At 43.9% G+C, this 15,492-nt stretch overlaps 1 protein-coding gene across 2 annotated transcripts; it reads right to left on the minus strand.

The window, feature by feature from the left end:
- Window positions 1–67: 67 nt before the first annotated feature.
- LOC119558280 (sodium leak channel non-selective protein) lies at window positions 68–15,387 on the minus strand. Of its 2 annotated transcripts, none has more exons than XM_037871656.1 (16): window positions 15,074–15,387; window positions 12,378–13,692; window positions 11,751–11,863; window positions 11,576–11,686; window positions 11,373–11,516; window positions 9,772–11,301; window positions 7,992–8,123; window positions 7,556–7,894; window positions 6,156–6,906; window positions 5,143–5,442; window positions 4,105–4,299; window positions 3,784–3,970; window positions 3,387–3,641; window positions 2,640–2,913; window positions 2,394–2,556; window positions 68–1,814 (listed from the first exon to the last, which is right to left on the minus strand). In XM_037871656.1, exons 2-16 carry the CDS (start codon window positions 13,644–13,646, stop codon window positions 915–917), a joined length of 6,663 nt encoding a protein of 2,220 aa, XP_037727584.1. In that variant the 5' UTR covers window positions 13,647–13,692; window positions 15,074–15,387; the 3' UTR covers window positions 68–914. The 2 variants fall into 2 exon arrangements, with proteins under 2 accessions (XP_037727584.1, XP_037727583.1); XM_037871655.1 differs by having other exon boundaries at window positions 7,556–7,921.
- Between the last annotated feature and the right edge of the window lie 105 nt (window positions 15,388–15,492).

Here is a 15,492-nt window from a genome sequence, read left to right on the forward strand (position 1 = left end):
AGGGCGCACGTTCCCCAAACCCATTCATTCATTACGCAGCCAAGAGGGTTTTTTTTAAAACGTTCTGCAATTTCAACGATTTTTATTACGCTTCACTTCGGAAGGGGGAGGTCGCATTGAATGGGGCATCGGCTATACTCGTAGTAATAACTTTAATATTAATTTGTGCTGAGTTCTTTTTTGGCTAATCTCAAAATATCTTAATAGGCATCTCTTTCTATTTGGTGTCTGGTTTTGTGTGTGTGTATTATTTCGTGTCTTCTTTCTACATCTACTATTTGGTATAAACTTGGCTAGTTCGAATCGGTAAGATGGAGATTTATTTTGTTTGGCATTCCTATATATTCGTTAGCTACTTAATCGTTTTACGCAACTTACGAATTTCAATGCTCCATTTGGTGAGGCAGCGCGCTTATAAATTTGCACTATACATAAGACATATGCAATTCATATGCAATATACTCATTACACATATATATAATATATATTTCTTTATATATATATTTAAGCTATAACAAAGTTACCGACTGACTGATCATATTTACCATCTAGCACGCAAACAACAACAAAACGTAAAACTAATGGTTGCCCTTGTTTTTTTCTGTTTGGGTTTTCTCGTTTGTTTTTGTTTCATTTTTACCCAGTGCTAAACTATAGCTAATATATCTATATACTCGTTAAGAATTGTTAACCGTTAATTGTGAGGCCGATACATTTACACTTATTAGGCATATACAAAAAAGTTCTAGGCCACTAGTTGTTGATAATGTTTAATAGGCTCCAGCTCCACCACCTCTGCGGCACTTCCGGCTTCCGGCTTTGGGCCATCCTCGCGGGGATCCAGCTATCGTTACTGCTCCTCCAGATGCTCCTCCCAACCTGGCTCCTCCTCCCGCTCTCCGCTTGGGCCTTTGCTAGATCTCGTCATCGCTGGTCTGTGGACAAAGAACCTGCTCCTGCCACCAGTCGTGGACCTCGTAGACGGCATTCGCCTGGTTATTAAACGGCAGCAACTTCCCGCTGCCCCCAATCATTTGGCTCATCATGGCCGACGGACTGCCCAGGGCACCTCCTCCTCCTACTCCGCCGCCGCCATGGTGATGATGCTGCTGGTGCTGACCATGTCCATGCCCATAGCCATGGAGAGCAGCGGCGGCGGCTGCTGCGTTTATTGTCGGATAATGGAACTGGCCAATCTCGCTGTTCAGCTGGGCAAAGAAGCTGGAGGATTTGCTAGCCTCTCCACCACCGCCGCCGCCGCCGCCGCCTCCACCCCGCTGCTTGGCCAACTGACCCAGTTGACCCGCATGTGGCAGCGTGGTCATCGAGTTCTTCTTCCGCTGCTGACTGCTGATGTGCAGCCGCTCCTTGTCGCTCAGCGTCGAGCGCTGCTGCGGATCACTGGAGGTAGGAGCCAGGAATTTCCTGCCCGCCGAGCTGCCCGTGGAATCGGAACGATTCAGGGCATAGCCCCGCTTGCCCACCGCCATCACGTGACGAGCGGCGGCGGTCTGGACTGCCGGAACTGCCGCTACCGTCGCCGAACTTCCGGTTCCGGTTAGTGGTGGCTCAGGGTGAGGCAACTGCACCATCGCACTGCTACTGCCATCCTTCTCCTCGTTCTCCGTTGAGCTGAAGGTCGGCGAGAAGGCGTCACTGGTGGGCGGACAGGTCCCAGCCACCGCCCCACTGATCGTGTTGATCGCCGACTTGTCCGCCACGCCCAGAGGAGCCTTGTCCTCCTGGACATTCGGCCGCATCACGGGCTGCTCGTTGGTGGCCCGCAGGCCGGCAATCAGCGAGTTCTGCTGCTTCTGCAATGATATAGAAACAATAAAAGGTTGTAAGTTATTAAGAATTTTAAATTGTAGTTTTTAAAAAATAAATAAAATAAATCAATAAAATAAAATTAAACAATCTTAATGTTTTATTAGGAACACAAAAAATACACTTTAGACATATTTTTTATTTACATGCCATTTTTACAGCTAACTGACTTAAGTTATGCCCAAGTTTCTTAAAAACGGAACCAGTTTTGAACTATTTAAGTTATGGGTAATAAATAAAATATTCTAATATGAAACTGTATTATATTTTTAAATTGGAACATAATATTTTATAATACAGACCGAAGGACTTCAGTTACCAGAGCCCCTGTACGGCAATATTAATTTAAATATTATATACAAGCCTTAATTCAAAACAAAAATATTTTATTTTAACTATTTTGAGATATTTTGAAAAATCGGAAAAGAGTGTTTTAAAGCACTGACACATTTTTCGACATTAAATAAAAAATAATTTAAAAAGTCAGCACTTGAAAATCTACATATGGATTACTTTGAAGGTATAACTTTATAAGGTAAATGTAACTGAAAATTTTGAAGACGTACGCTAGCATTTTGGGCCCGAATCTTCTTAAGGCACCCCTCCAGCCAGGTGCGGATGGTCATCTTGGCCACCTCCTCCTCAACCAGGTACTCGAACTCCTCGCGCGCCAACAGCTCCTCCAGCTGCAGCGCCTTTCGAATGTCCACGGAGCGGTAGCTCAGCATGCTGAAATGGATTTGAGATGGGTGGGATATTAATACGGCTAAAATCTATCCACTATGGACAATTAACAATTAAAGATCACCCACTTGATCACATCGTGGAAGGTCACATCCTCGCCGTTGTGCAGCTTGTCCAGCTCATAGCACATGTACTTGAACAGGAGGCGATCCTTCTGCGGATCGCACTCGAGTCGTCCCTTCAGCAGGCGCAGAATGAACTTCACCCGCCGCACGGGTATCACTCCTCGCTGATGGATGTCCACAATGTTCCAGGTGTTCTGGAAATTGCGTATATCCGCATACGAAAGCAGGGCATCCTCTTCATTCGAATAGAAGAGGGAAAAGTTCTCCATGATAATAGCTGCAGAAAGAGAAGAATTTCATTGGAAATTGTGATATAGCATCATAAAATCACTTCTTATTTCAAGTATCATTGGAAATCGGCTGTTATACAAATGAACTCACATATAACCCGACGACTAGGTACTTAGGATTTATAAATGATATGTATGGTATAGATTTTAGATAAGATTTCTGGTATAAAAAGTTTTGGTAATGTCTGAAGAATTCGTCGATATAAAAGAATTCAAAATTAGAACTTGATTAGCAGAGATTTTCTTTAAAACTCAATTTATAAATATTATTTTTGGTAGGTCTTATAGGTCTTATAAAAGAAATGGATATCTTTATTGAATTCTACAATAAAATTACTTAAAACTTTTTTATTTACGTAATGATAATGATGCAATTTTCCTAATAATTACGTAGTTGTTACAAAACTTTGGTTACTCATAGAACGTTCCAAGTAGCCAGACAATTCCTAGGGAGACCTACCCACAAGCAAGTTGAGCACTATGTACGTGATGATCACGTAGAAGGTGCAGAAGTAGATTAGGCTGGCGGTGAAGTTGCCGCAGTCCGTCTCCCAGTAGTTGTTGCCCAGGGTGCAGTACGGCGGCTGGACCATGCAGTCGTGCATGATCTTGTTCCAATCCTCGCCGGTGACGATCCTGAAGAGCATGGCCACCCCGGTGACGGGTGACCCGAAGTTGGCTCGCCGACCGATGCCCTCGCCGTACTTGACCGTGCCTGAAACGAGAATCAGCCGGGTGGAGAGGTCAGTAGGGACGGGCGGTTGGGTTTCGGGGGTCTGGCTCTGGTACACTCTTTATTTATAACACTTGTAATATTTTTTTTTTTTTTTTTTTTTTTTTTTTGGAACCCAGCTCACCGAAGAGAATGGTCCCGGCCAGCGCATAGAAGAAGACTAGCAGAAACATGCCAAAGATAATGAAGAAGGACTTGCATACAGACACGCCCACGGTCAACATGAGCATCTTCAGTGTGGTGTGCTTGCCGGTGATGGTGAAGAAGCGCAGGATGACCACCATGAAGCCGAAGAAGTAGGACAGATCGTTCTGTCAGAGATTAGAGGTCAGAGGTCAGTGTTCAGTGGTGTACTGATGGTTTTTAGGTTCTTGGGTTGTATGGTTGTGGTTGGTTGGGTGGGTGTTTTTTTTTTGATTGGACAACAACAGCAGTGACAACTTACCCGCAGAATGGTCTGCAATATAATCCAAATCACACCAGCAACGGTGACGAGTAGGTCATAGCGATTGCGCCTAGATTGCCAATAGCCGCGCGGTGTAAAGGCAATGTTCTTCATCACCACCTCAACCACAAAGACAAAGGTCAATACCGCACTGACGATCACCAGGCGTTCCGTATGCACCTCTCCCTTGATCCACTGCAGTAGACAATTGAGACAAGAGACTATGACGATAGAGTATACCGCTCCAAGTCGGGAGCTCCGAGGCTAACCTCTAATCTGTAATCTCTAAGCTCTAAGCTACGCAGTTACATACTACTGTTCCAATTCATAACTCCATACATTCATTATCTTGCTATGCTTTTTTGTTTTTGTTTTTCGGTTATTGGCATTATTGCTAGTTATTTCGGATTTCAGTGGGTCATTGACCACCTTTTTCTATATATAGCTATATGCATTTGTACAAACGTGCTGGCATGCAGTTATTATGACTTTGGGCCTAGAGCGGTTATTTATGAAAGTCAAAAGCATATTTTGTGGCGGCCTACTTATATCACCGAATGTATCTCGAAAGTATGCCCATCTAATTTTAAATTTGTCGTTATAATACACAAATGATTTACACTTTTCACAAGATTATTATTATATCATAAACTAGAACATACTATTTGCTACCAAATGAATATATATCTGAACTTCTGGCAAACCCATTTTGATGTGGAATTGAATAGTATTTCGAATATTTTAAAAATGAAATAATACAGTGGCGAAAGAAAAAAATACCAATATATTACCATTAAATAATACATTACAAATTCCCTCTACTACAATATTTAATTTAGCTATTTTAATGACTTTTGAACCCCTTTTCTTTGTCGTCATGTTTTTTTTGGCTCACTATGTGAATATTATCCTTAATGAAATTGTTGAAATGATCAATCTGAAGCTAGACCTTTCTAAGGGATACAGTTAGGGATACATTTTATAGATTCATGCAGTTACTTCGTGCTCCGTTTAACCCCTGAAAGCCCCGGTACAAACCGTGATGGAGAGCAGCATACTGTTGATCAGCACCACCACCGCGATGACCCGCTTGAAGATGATGTGCTGGGTGATGTCGTAGGTGAAGGCTCGGATCTTCCGGCCATCGGGTCTGGGCGGCAGGTGGAGCGGCTGGGCGATTTTCAGACGCTTCTTGAGGTCACACCAACGCCTCTGGTCGACGGTCAGCAGAGCCGTTCCCTTGTTCTCCGAGTAATTAGCAATGACCACGCCCACGAACAACGTCAAGCCGATCATGCAGCCCAAGAATATATAGATGTGGATATAGACTGCATGCACCTGTAAAGAAAAAGGTATTAGATCGAAGATCAAAGGATCAAAAAAAATATAAAAAAGGTTATAGGGGAAAGAATGTGGAGCACTAATGTACACTTCTTATCATTCCTTCTTCAATTTTTCATTCTAAGGAGAACAAGATTATATCAAAGATCAAAGGGATTTTAAGGGAAAATGGATTATATCAATGATCAAGGGTCCATAAGAATAATTAAAATATAGAATTTCAGAGAAGAATTTGGAAGACCAACATGCCATTTTAATCATTCAATATTAAATTCTCCAAGGTTATGTTAAAAAATTAACGAAAATATATCATTTTATCTCCAGTTTAAGGATAAAAGGGTTATATAATGATCAAGGGTCCAAAAAGAATTACAGAGAAATATGTGGAAAATCAACATACCATATTAATTATTAAATATTCGATTCTTTTATAAAAAGTCAGAAAATTATTATTTTTTATAAAATGAGGCTAATACATTTTGAACAGATATCTAATTTAGTGTTCCAAGTACTATACTTCAGCAAGGATATTTTATAGATTTTGTTAATATTATCGGCGTTGATCATTATAAATAATTTTACAATAGAAGAGAACTACTGTGTGTTTCTGACAAGCCCTGCGAAATATTTTCGATCACTATAGGTTCTCCAAATTTTCTAAGATGCACTATTTGGCCCCCTATTAATACCAAAGGAACCTGTGAACTCACCGGACCCACGGCCTTGATCAGGACATCGCGCACATCCAGCCAGCCCTTGAAGGACAGCACCTCGAAGAGCGTCAGCATGGCGTCCCCGATATTATCGAAGTTGAATCGCCGCGGATTGGCCCACACCCGTGGCACCAGCATCGCCGGATAGGACTCATCCGGACCCGGAGTAAGCTTCATTTTCGTCACGAAAACCCGTCGCATAAACACACCGACGCAGTCCTCCCTTCTCGAGATTGTCGGATCGTTGCAACGGGCCAAACGACCACCGTACAACTGAACACCGTAGCTGGCGAAGATGAACATCAGGAGGATGAGCAGCGTGGATACGAGCAGGATCTCCTTGAAGCCCCGGCACAGCTCGTAGACCACCTTCCGCATGTGCGGCACCAGGGTGAAGATTCGCAGCGGCCGCACGCATCGCAGGATCATCAGGAGCTGGGCCGCCGAGTTGGTTGGTATATTCAGGGGCATCCAGCACAAGAACGAGGTGGACACCACATAGATGAACACATCCAGGGCGGCGGCCACGTCCTTGATGTAAGCCTTCGGCGTGAAGAACAGGCCATCGGCCAGGATCTTCAGCGCCAGCTCAAGGCTCATGAAAATAACGAACCCATACTCGGCGATCTGCAGCGTCGGATGATCCATCACCCGGTAATTGGGTGTCTCGAACATCATCGAGATGCACGAGAGCGTGGTGGCGAAGATCATTACCCAGTCTAGATACGTGACCAGCCCGAGGAAGTTGCTGCAAAGGATTCAAAGGGGTTTTTCGATTAAATTTGGGGATATTCGTAGTGCCTATGTAAAGTGTACTGCTCTGTATTTCCCAATGGGGTAAATACATTCTTTATAGGGTTTTTACACTACTTAGGACTCCATTTTAAGTGGACCAGGTTTAATACCCACTGTTGTGGTGTCTTATTACACTGATTTTACTGTGTTATTAGCTTATCGGGATTATTACTATATTGTTTAGATATGTTATCATTTTTTGTGAAAAAAAAAAAATTTCACAAGATGATGGTTACTAAAATGTTTGGAAACCCATCTATATTATAAAGTATACTATCCTTTTTCGGATAATGGGGTGAAAACCCCTTTCTAAAGAGATTTTACATAAATAATAATTTTATGAGGAGTAATGAGCAAAAAAATATATCTATTCTCTCTGAAACTAGGACTGCGTTTTAAGAGACCCAGGTTCGATTTCCAGTGGGAACTTTTATATCATAGTGTTATTGGCTTATCCTGACTATTGTTATGTCATTTCATTATCCAATGTTACCAAAAAATGGTATTTAATAAAGAAAAGGTTGAAAAAAAACGCGAAAACATCGGGTAAATGGAAAATGTGCAGATCTAATACTCCCTTGGACACCGGAGACTCCACTTACTGCAGGCTCTTGTACTGGACCTTGCGCTCCTTGCCGGTCAGCGGGTCCTTGAGACGGGCATCGTAGCGCGCGTGCACGATCTTCTGGCAAATCTTCCGGAAGCGACTCTCGCGCGGCACCAGAAAGAGCGGCGTGTCGAAGAACGGGTGATTCTCGCGCAGATCCTCCTCCCGCTGGTTGCGTCGCATCTCCGCCTGCTGCCGCTTCGCCTGCAGCAGCTTGATGTCCAGGTCGTGGGGTCGGGCCCGTCCGGAGTTCGCCCTTGGAGCCGCCGCTATGTCGCCGTTCTCCATCAGGTGCTCGTACGTCTGCTTCAGCTTGATGGAACCGGAGCGCACGCTGCGACGGATGGAGCGGGAGCCGAACCTGCGGATTGGTAGTGGACACACATCAAACGGGTCGCGCCGCCTCGGTGGGGCAGGGCCCAGCTACTCACTTCTTCTGGTCCACGCGCCACGGCTTCGAGTGGGTGATGGTGCCCTGCGACTTCAGCCCACCGCCGCCCTTCGTCCCCACCACGGGCAGCATCGCGGAGTCGCCCAGCATCAGGCGCTGGTTGTTGCTATCGCTAAGGGGGATTTGGCAAATTTCAGGCATTAACGTAGCTCCTCTTAAAAATACTCAATGCAATATTTTGGAAAAAATATTTTAAAATTACAAAAAAAAAATTTATTGCAAAATCGCTTAAATTTAAATTTATTTTTTGACCAATTTTCGCGTTTTTTGTAGGGGTTACAAAGCTTTTTTGCGAAAAATGGCAAAAATGAACAATTTTCAGGTAAGAATGGTACGGCATTCCTCATTCTGACTTATATTTTTGTTATGGCAACAAAAAAACTGAAATTTTAAGGCGAAAAAAAGGGCTCCAATTTTTGTCAAAAATACGTGATTCAGATTTTTGCCAAAAATGCGACATTTTTTTCGGTTTTTTCATCGTAGTTCAGCCAAATCAAGGCGTACAGCTAAAGGACCGACTGTTTTGAGCAGCCTGCTAAATATGCTAACGATCCTCATCACTTTTATGAAAATTTATTTTTTGACCAATTATTTCATTTTTTGTAAGGGGTTACATCATCTTTTTTTGCGAAAAATGGCAAAAATTAAAAATTTTCAGGTAAGAATGCCAATTGATTGAAAATTAAACATCGAGCTCAACGAGGTATGGCATTCCTCATTCTGACTTATATTTTTGTTATGGCAACCAAAAATCTGAATTTTTAAGGCAAAAAAATGGGTTCGAATTTTTGTCAAAAATACGAGATTCAGATTTTTGCCAAAAATGCGACATTTTTTTTCGGTTTTTTCATCGTAGTTCAGCCAAATCAAGGCGTACAACTAAAAGACCGACTGTTTTGAACAGCTTGCTAAATATGCTAACGATCCTCATCACTTTTAGGAAAAAATTTTTTTATTAATTTTTGACCAATTTTCTCATTTTTTGTAATCATCATCTTTTTTTGCGAAAAATAGTAAAAATGAAACATTTTCAGGTTAGAATGACAAAAGATTTGAAATTAAACAACGAGCTCAACGAGGTATGAAATTCCTCATTCTGACTTATATTTTTGTTATGGCAGCCAAAAAACTGAATTTTTATGGCGAAAAAAGGGTTCCGATTTTCGACAAAAAAACGTGATTCAGATTTTTGCCAAAAATGCGACATTTTTTTTCGGTTTTTTCATCGTAGTTCAGCCAAATCAAGGCGTACAACTAAAAGACCGACTGTTTTGAACAGCTTGCTAAATATGCTAACGATCCTTATCACTTTTAGGAAATTTCTTTTTTTATTATTATTTTTTGACCAATTTTCTCATTTTTTGTAAGGGGTCATCCTCTATTTTTGCGAAAAATGGCAAAAATCAAAAATTTTCAGGTAAGAATGCCAATTGATTGGGAATTAAACAACGAGCTCAACGAGGTATGGCATTCCTCATTCTGACGTATATTTTTGTTATGGCAACCAAAAAACTGAATTTTTAAGGCGAAAAAATGTGTTCACATTTTTGTCAAAAATTTAATGTTTTGACCAATTTTTGCATTATTTTAAAATTGAAAATAAACATTTTTGATTTTTAACTCTTAAAAAAAAGAAAATACCTAAATTTCGAAGGGCTATTTTAGGTAAAAACAAAATGTGATACACAGTTATAGAGGGCTCAGGATATTCAACATAGGGGTGTCTTGAAAACATGGGATTGCTACACCCTTTAACTCACTTGATGATGTGCGTGATGGCCAACTTCCGAAGACTACTGCCGGCTGCCCGGACCTTGGCCGTCTTGTTCATGATCCTTACGGGCTTCTGCTTGCGGAAGACCACGTTGGACTCCCAGCACTCGGACATGGGTCGCTTGCAGTTCTCGACCAGCGAGTCCTCCGTCTCCAGCTCGATGACGAAGTGCTTCATGAAGCTCTCGCGCACCTTGGGCAGCATAAAGTCGTTGGGGATGCGGTGCAGGATGGTCATCTGCGGCGAGTCGGGAAACTTCTCGAAGATGCGCAGACGAAATGGCAGTGTCTCCTTGATCTCGGCGCTCTGTTCGCGGAACTTGAGCTGCTTCAGCTTCTTGATGTCCTCGTCCAGCTCCAAATTATCCAAGATCACCGCCACGAACAGACTGAGCACGATGAGGGTGACGAACAGATGGTACAGGATAAAATATACAGCAACCAGCGGTGTGAGGGTCTTGCTGGTCCGGATCATTGTCTCGTCCATGACCTCCACCCAGGCCTCCTGCGTGAGGATCTGGAACATGCTCATGAAGGCCTCCGGGAAGGACTCGAACTTGGTGAAGTCGCACAGGAAGCAGAAGAGCTGCATCGAGATGCTCGAGCTGATGATCAGCAGGCACATGGTGAAGATGATCAGTGATCCGAGTTTTTTCCCCGGTCCGAAGATCTTATAGACGAATCCCTCCAGCATCGGTGAGGCCTTGATCAGTCGCACCACCCGCAGCACCTGGAAGTAGGTCAATCCCGAGGGATAGAACATCGGTACGATGTGCAGGGTGGTTCCGGCGGCCAAAAGTAGTTCGAATTTGTGTATGGAGTGCTTGTAGTAGCCACGCCAGCCCAGACAATAGATCTTGAAGAGCGTTTCCAGGTCGAGCAGGCAGGTGAAGACCAGCTCGATGTAGTAGTAACGCTCGTAGAACACATCCCTCGGCCGACCATCGTGCTTGAAGGTCATCGTGGCGGTCACAATGCCATTGGCCAGGATCACGCTCATCACCAGCATGCGGAAGTACGGCGATCGCAGGATGGCATGGCATGTTTCCGGTGCCAAACCGCCGTGCTTATTATCATCGATGGTCACCAGTCGCCAGCCGGAATCGTTGCCACTGAGGATCTGCGAGGCTGCGGTCTTCTGGATGTGACCGCGAGCACCCCACATCTGTTGGAACTGCACACGGATCTCGTTGAAGGTCTCCGTGATCACCGCTATGAAGACGTTCTTCACCAGCCACGCCAGGAAGAAGATCATTGTGCTGAAGTAGAAGGCGGCACGCCAGGCCGGCAGCGAATCTATTGCCCTGTACATGATGAACACCCAACCCTCCTGCGAGGCTGCCTGATAAACTGTGAAGATGCTCGTCGCAATGTCCTCAAAACCATTGAACCCGATCACATAGCTGCTGAGGAAGTCCATCTTCATGCAGACCATTCCCGGCGAGCACTGGTAGCCGGAGTCGGGATCCATCGAGCAGAAGGTGTCCGGAATGGCCAGCGAATTGATCGTCAGAACACTAAATATATTTGATATTTTTCAAGTTCTTAACCTTCTTTAATTTAAATTCGTATTCATTTATTTACTCACGGTCTTTGCAGGTGATCGTATTCCGTGTTATTCATCACACAGTGATTTTTCAGTTCGCCAAAGAACTGAACCCCAAGCAACCCATACAGGGACATGAAGAAAAGGAAGAACAGTGTCACATTGTAGATTTGCTGGCTCGAACGTCTGTATAGGAAAATTTTTGAATTATAAAAGCGCTTGAAAAAAATCCCCCAGATACTCACTTGAAGATTTGATTGATCCGACTTTTTGGCATACTAAATTTAAGGAAGACTCGTAGGAAGCGAATCATGATCAACGGTCGAGGAGCTCTCATAATAGACAAGTAGGAAAACCTAGGATGGAAGAATTTATATATTTATATAACTGATTCGATATTAATTGTGAAAAAATACTCACTTGGGAACTATCTCGAGCACCTCAAAGATTTGCAGAATGATCGAGATCCACAGAAAACTAACCATCGAAGCATCAAACTGGCACCAGTGATCTTTCAGATAAGGCACCTCACCCTGTGAACGAGTATAATATAGGTAATAGATCAAGACTTTCGTCGATTTGATTTTAAGGAATGATTTTTTATAATATTTTAACTATGTAAAATGATTCTAAAATATGTTTGTATGATTAGTATTACATTTATGGTGATTTCTGATTTTATGATTTTTGTCAAATTATAAAAAAGTGTTTTGGGCAGCACTGGTACTTGAACCCTGACCTTATACTTTATCTCATACTACTTAATTTAATTCATTTCATATAATGGAAGCAAAATGTGTAGAATATATTGATAAATATTATAAACAATTATAAAAAAAAGTTTATTGTGCACTAGTGGTACTTGAACCCTGGACTATTGATTTATTTCAAGCTAGTAATTTATAATGATTTTTGATTTTATAATAATACATTTAAAAAAAAAAAAGTTTAATGGGCAGCAGTGGTATTTGAACCCAGCCCTCTTTGCCATCAAAATGAATTTAGTATTAGGAACTTTAGGTTTTTCCCTGAGTGCACCGTACTCACATGCAGCACACCCCGGATATGCATCTTGGCGATCATCTCGGCGGTGAAGAGCAGCGTGACGGCCGTGTCCGAGGCGAAGGTGATGAACTGCAGCGAGGGATACCGCTCGAAGGTCTTGGGCGTGTTCAGCGATACGGAGGTCAGCGAGACGAGGGCACAGAGGCGCATCAGGCGGCGCACCCACAGCTTGTTCACCCACTCGATGTCGGCGCTCTCGTTGAGCGACTCCTCCGGCCCATAGTCCGCCAGGAAGGGTTCGCCGCCCTTGAGGCTCTGCTTCCTCCCGAGCATGATCTTGTTGCCAATGCCGGTGGCGATGCCCAGTCCAATGGGCGGTACTCCGGTGATGGCGGCACTGCCCACGGTGCTGCTGATCCCTCCGCAGATGCCCATTCCGGCTGCAGCTGCTCCGCCGCCCATGCCACCGATTCCGCCCAGTCCGCCAAGCAGATTGAGACCACCACCGCCACCGCCGCCGCCGCCAACTGCTGATCCCAGTCCGGCTGCGGCACCGGCTCCATTGTTGTGACCAGCGCCCGAGGATGGGGCTGCCGTGGTCGAGGAGCCACCGCCTCCTCCGCCGGCCAGGGACTGCTGCTGCTGCTGCTGCGGCTGCATCCCGAAGGCGACGCTGCTGCCACCGCCGCTGCCGCTGCCGGAGTTCACAATGGTCGTCGGGCTATTAAGCGCACTGGCCGCATCCTGGCGAGCGCCCAGACCCAGTCCGTTGCCAGGACTGCTGCCCGGCGATGGATTGAAGCTGAACTGGCTGGCGGACGCGGGCTGCGAATGGCGCAGATGGGGATGCGTATGCTGGTGGGGATTGGAATGGGAGTGGGGATGCGGATGCGGGTGCGGATGGTGGTGGGGCGGATGGTGGAGCGAATGCTGGTGGTGGCCGAAGTGGTGCCCGTGGTGGGGCTGGTGGTGGTGCTGCTGCTGCTGCTGTTGCTGTTGCGGCGTCAAGCTGTTGCCGCTGGAGGAACTGGTGCTGGCCGTCGCCGGCGTGTTGATGCCGCTCGTGGAGTACGGAAGCGAATGGTGGTGGTGCTGCTGGTGGTGGCCGCCCGTGCCGCTGGCTGGGGTCGCTACCGCTCCAGTTGCCGCTCCCGATCCCGCTGCTCCTCCTCCTCCTCCTCCTCCTCCCGCTCCTCCTCCTCCCGCTCCTCCTGCTCCTGCTCCTCCCGCTCCTCCTGCGCCACCTCCGCCTCCTGCGCGTTTGTTTCTAGCAGCTGCACCCAAGCGACGAATCTGTAGACGGTCAATCATTCAAGCGGCGCATCCTGACCCTGGAACGGTCGATAGTTTATGTTCGCTGTGGAAAAGAAGATAAATAAATTAGGATACACCAAATATAGTACATACACTGATAAAAAAAAGGGGATACGGAATGGAATTCCAAATGTTGTATTTAATATTATAAGCATTTTGAATTCCATGATTGAATTTGAAAATAATTAAATCAAATTTGAATATATTTATTCAATATTAGTCTAATTTACTTTGATCATTTTAAATTTAAATAAAAAATAATTTCATGTTTTTAATTAAAGCTTAAATCCTTTATTAGATTACATGTGTTAAATAAAAATGATTAAATTTACTTTTAAATTAAGGGACTTACTACGATTTATTTGAAGAGTGTATTAATTAAAAGTATTAGAAATACAAAGAAGGACGTTCTTTTGAATGCTTATATATGCCAGAGCTTTTTAAGAGTCTCCCTCTAAATATCATATTTCATTATCAAGAAATTATTTCTTAATACTTATTTTAAAAACATAAACAAAAATCGAACATCTAACTTTCAAATTATAACTAAGAGAGTTTCGAAAAGGGTACGATTTCATTAATAACATACATTTTAAGATTCATATTTAAGTGGAATCATGAAATGCCCGAATTTTTTACTTGTGCCAAGTACGCTTGATATCCAAACATCGACCATTATGAGCGATTAATTTGCACTCCCACATTTTATGGATCACCTCATCCAACTACATATATATAGGCGGCAATTAGAGCGAAGACCTGTGTCAATATTTACATTCGAACAGCTGCCAAGGTGGGCTGAAGGTGCACCACTCAAGCCCACTCACACATTCCCTGAATGCACCGTGAGAAAATATTAGATAATACGAAGTACCTAATAAGTACCTGAACAATTACTTTAAGCTTTGTTATCATAATAAAGTTCATATCATATTCTAAGAAGGTTGATATTTATAAGATAATATAGCCTATTTTATAGTGTTTTTAATCCCTACTCATGAATGGCAAAAAGGTGGTCCTAGATCTAGCAGATAACAATGGTTAAAGAAATTGTATCTTCTTAAATTTTATTATGTGAAATAAAACTGATGGAATGTTCTACTGTAACGCCTTGAATGAATCTTCGAAGGCATCAACATTTATTTCGGTGTGGATCAAAGACTGGCACTTGCAACCCCCGAGAGCAACCACTTCTCGCCGTATATGCGTACATATATGTACTATATACATGGCATTCTATTCATACCTTCCAATACCATCTCATCCCATCCCCAATCGCAAATCTATTGTCATTACCAACGCAGCCGTATCCAAAGTCCCAATTCCTATCCAAATCTCAATGGCAATCACCTCGCTTCATGTGAAGGCATTTTTCCCTGCACTTCTCGGCTTTTTAGCCTTACTCATCATGGACGTCTACTCACTTTTCGCCTGGTGGTGCGGTAGGTGGTTTTTAATTTTGGTGGCGGAGGAGAGCGGAGTTCGCGCGATTTGTATCACAGTGGGCACATCAATGGATTGCTGAAGCACTCATATTGTGGCCTTTGGTAGCCGCACTTTCCGGTTTTTCAGATAGAAAACCCTATTTTTCTTTTTTTTCTTTTTTTTTTTTGGATACCAAACACGCGCCGAGGTCTTCGTAAATGGGGGTTTTCTTCCTCTTACGGACGCGCGGGGACTGGGAGTTACGGCCACTCAGTCTGTTAGTCAGGCAGTGCTCCAGTCAGCCAACTAAAGTGACAGTTCCTCGGGGCCGTCATTTAAGGCTGGCTCTTTGGGTCTCTGGAACATCCAACCCCCAAAAAAGTTACGACGCCTGCGCAGTGATACGGGTCGATTGGGG

This window comes from Drosophila subpulchrella, chromosome X, assembly GCF_014743375.2.
Source record: "Drosophila subpulchrella strain 33 F10 #4 breed RU33 chromosome X, RU_Dsub_v1.1 Primary Assembly, whole genome shotgun sequence".
NCBI lineage: Eukaryota > Metazoa > Arthropoda > Insecta > Diptera > Drosophilidae > Drosophila > Drosophila subpulchrella.

Coding starts and splice junctions, on each gene's coding strand:
- LOC119558280 (XM_037871655.1), bottom strand. CDS start 13,646: ATGATTGACCGTCTACAGATTCGTCGCTTGGGTGCAGCTGCTAGAAAC. Junction 11,302..11,372: donor TACGATCACCTGCAAAGACC/GTGAGTAAATAA, acceptor AAATATATTTAG/TGTTCTGACGATCAATTCGC. Junction 4,300..5,142: donor GTATGCTGCTCTCCATCACG/GTTTGTACCGGG, acceptor TGTCTACTGCAG/TGGATCAAGGGAGAGGTGCA.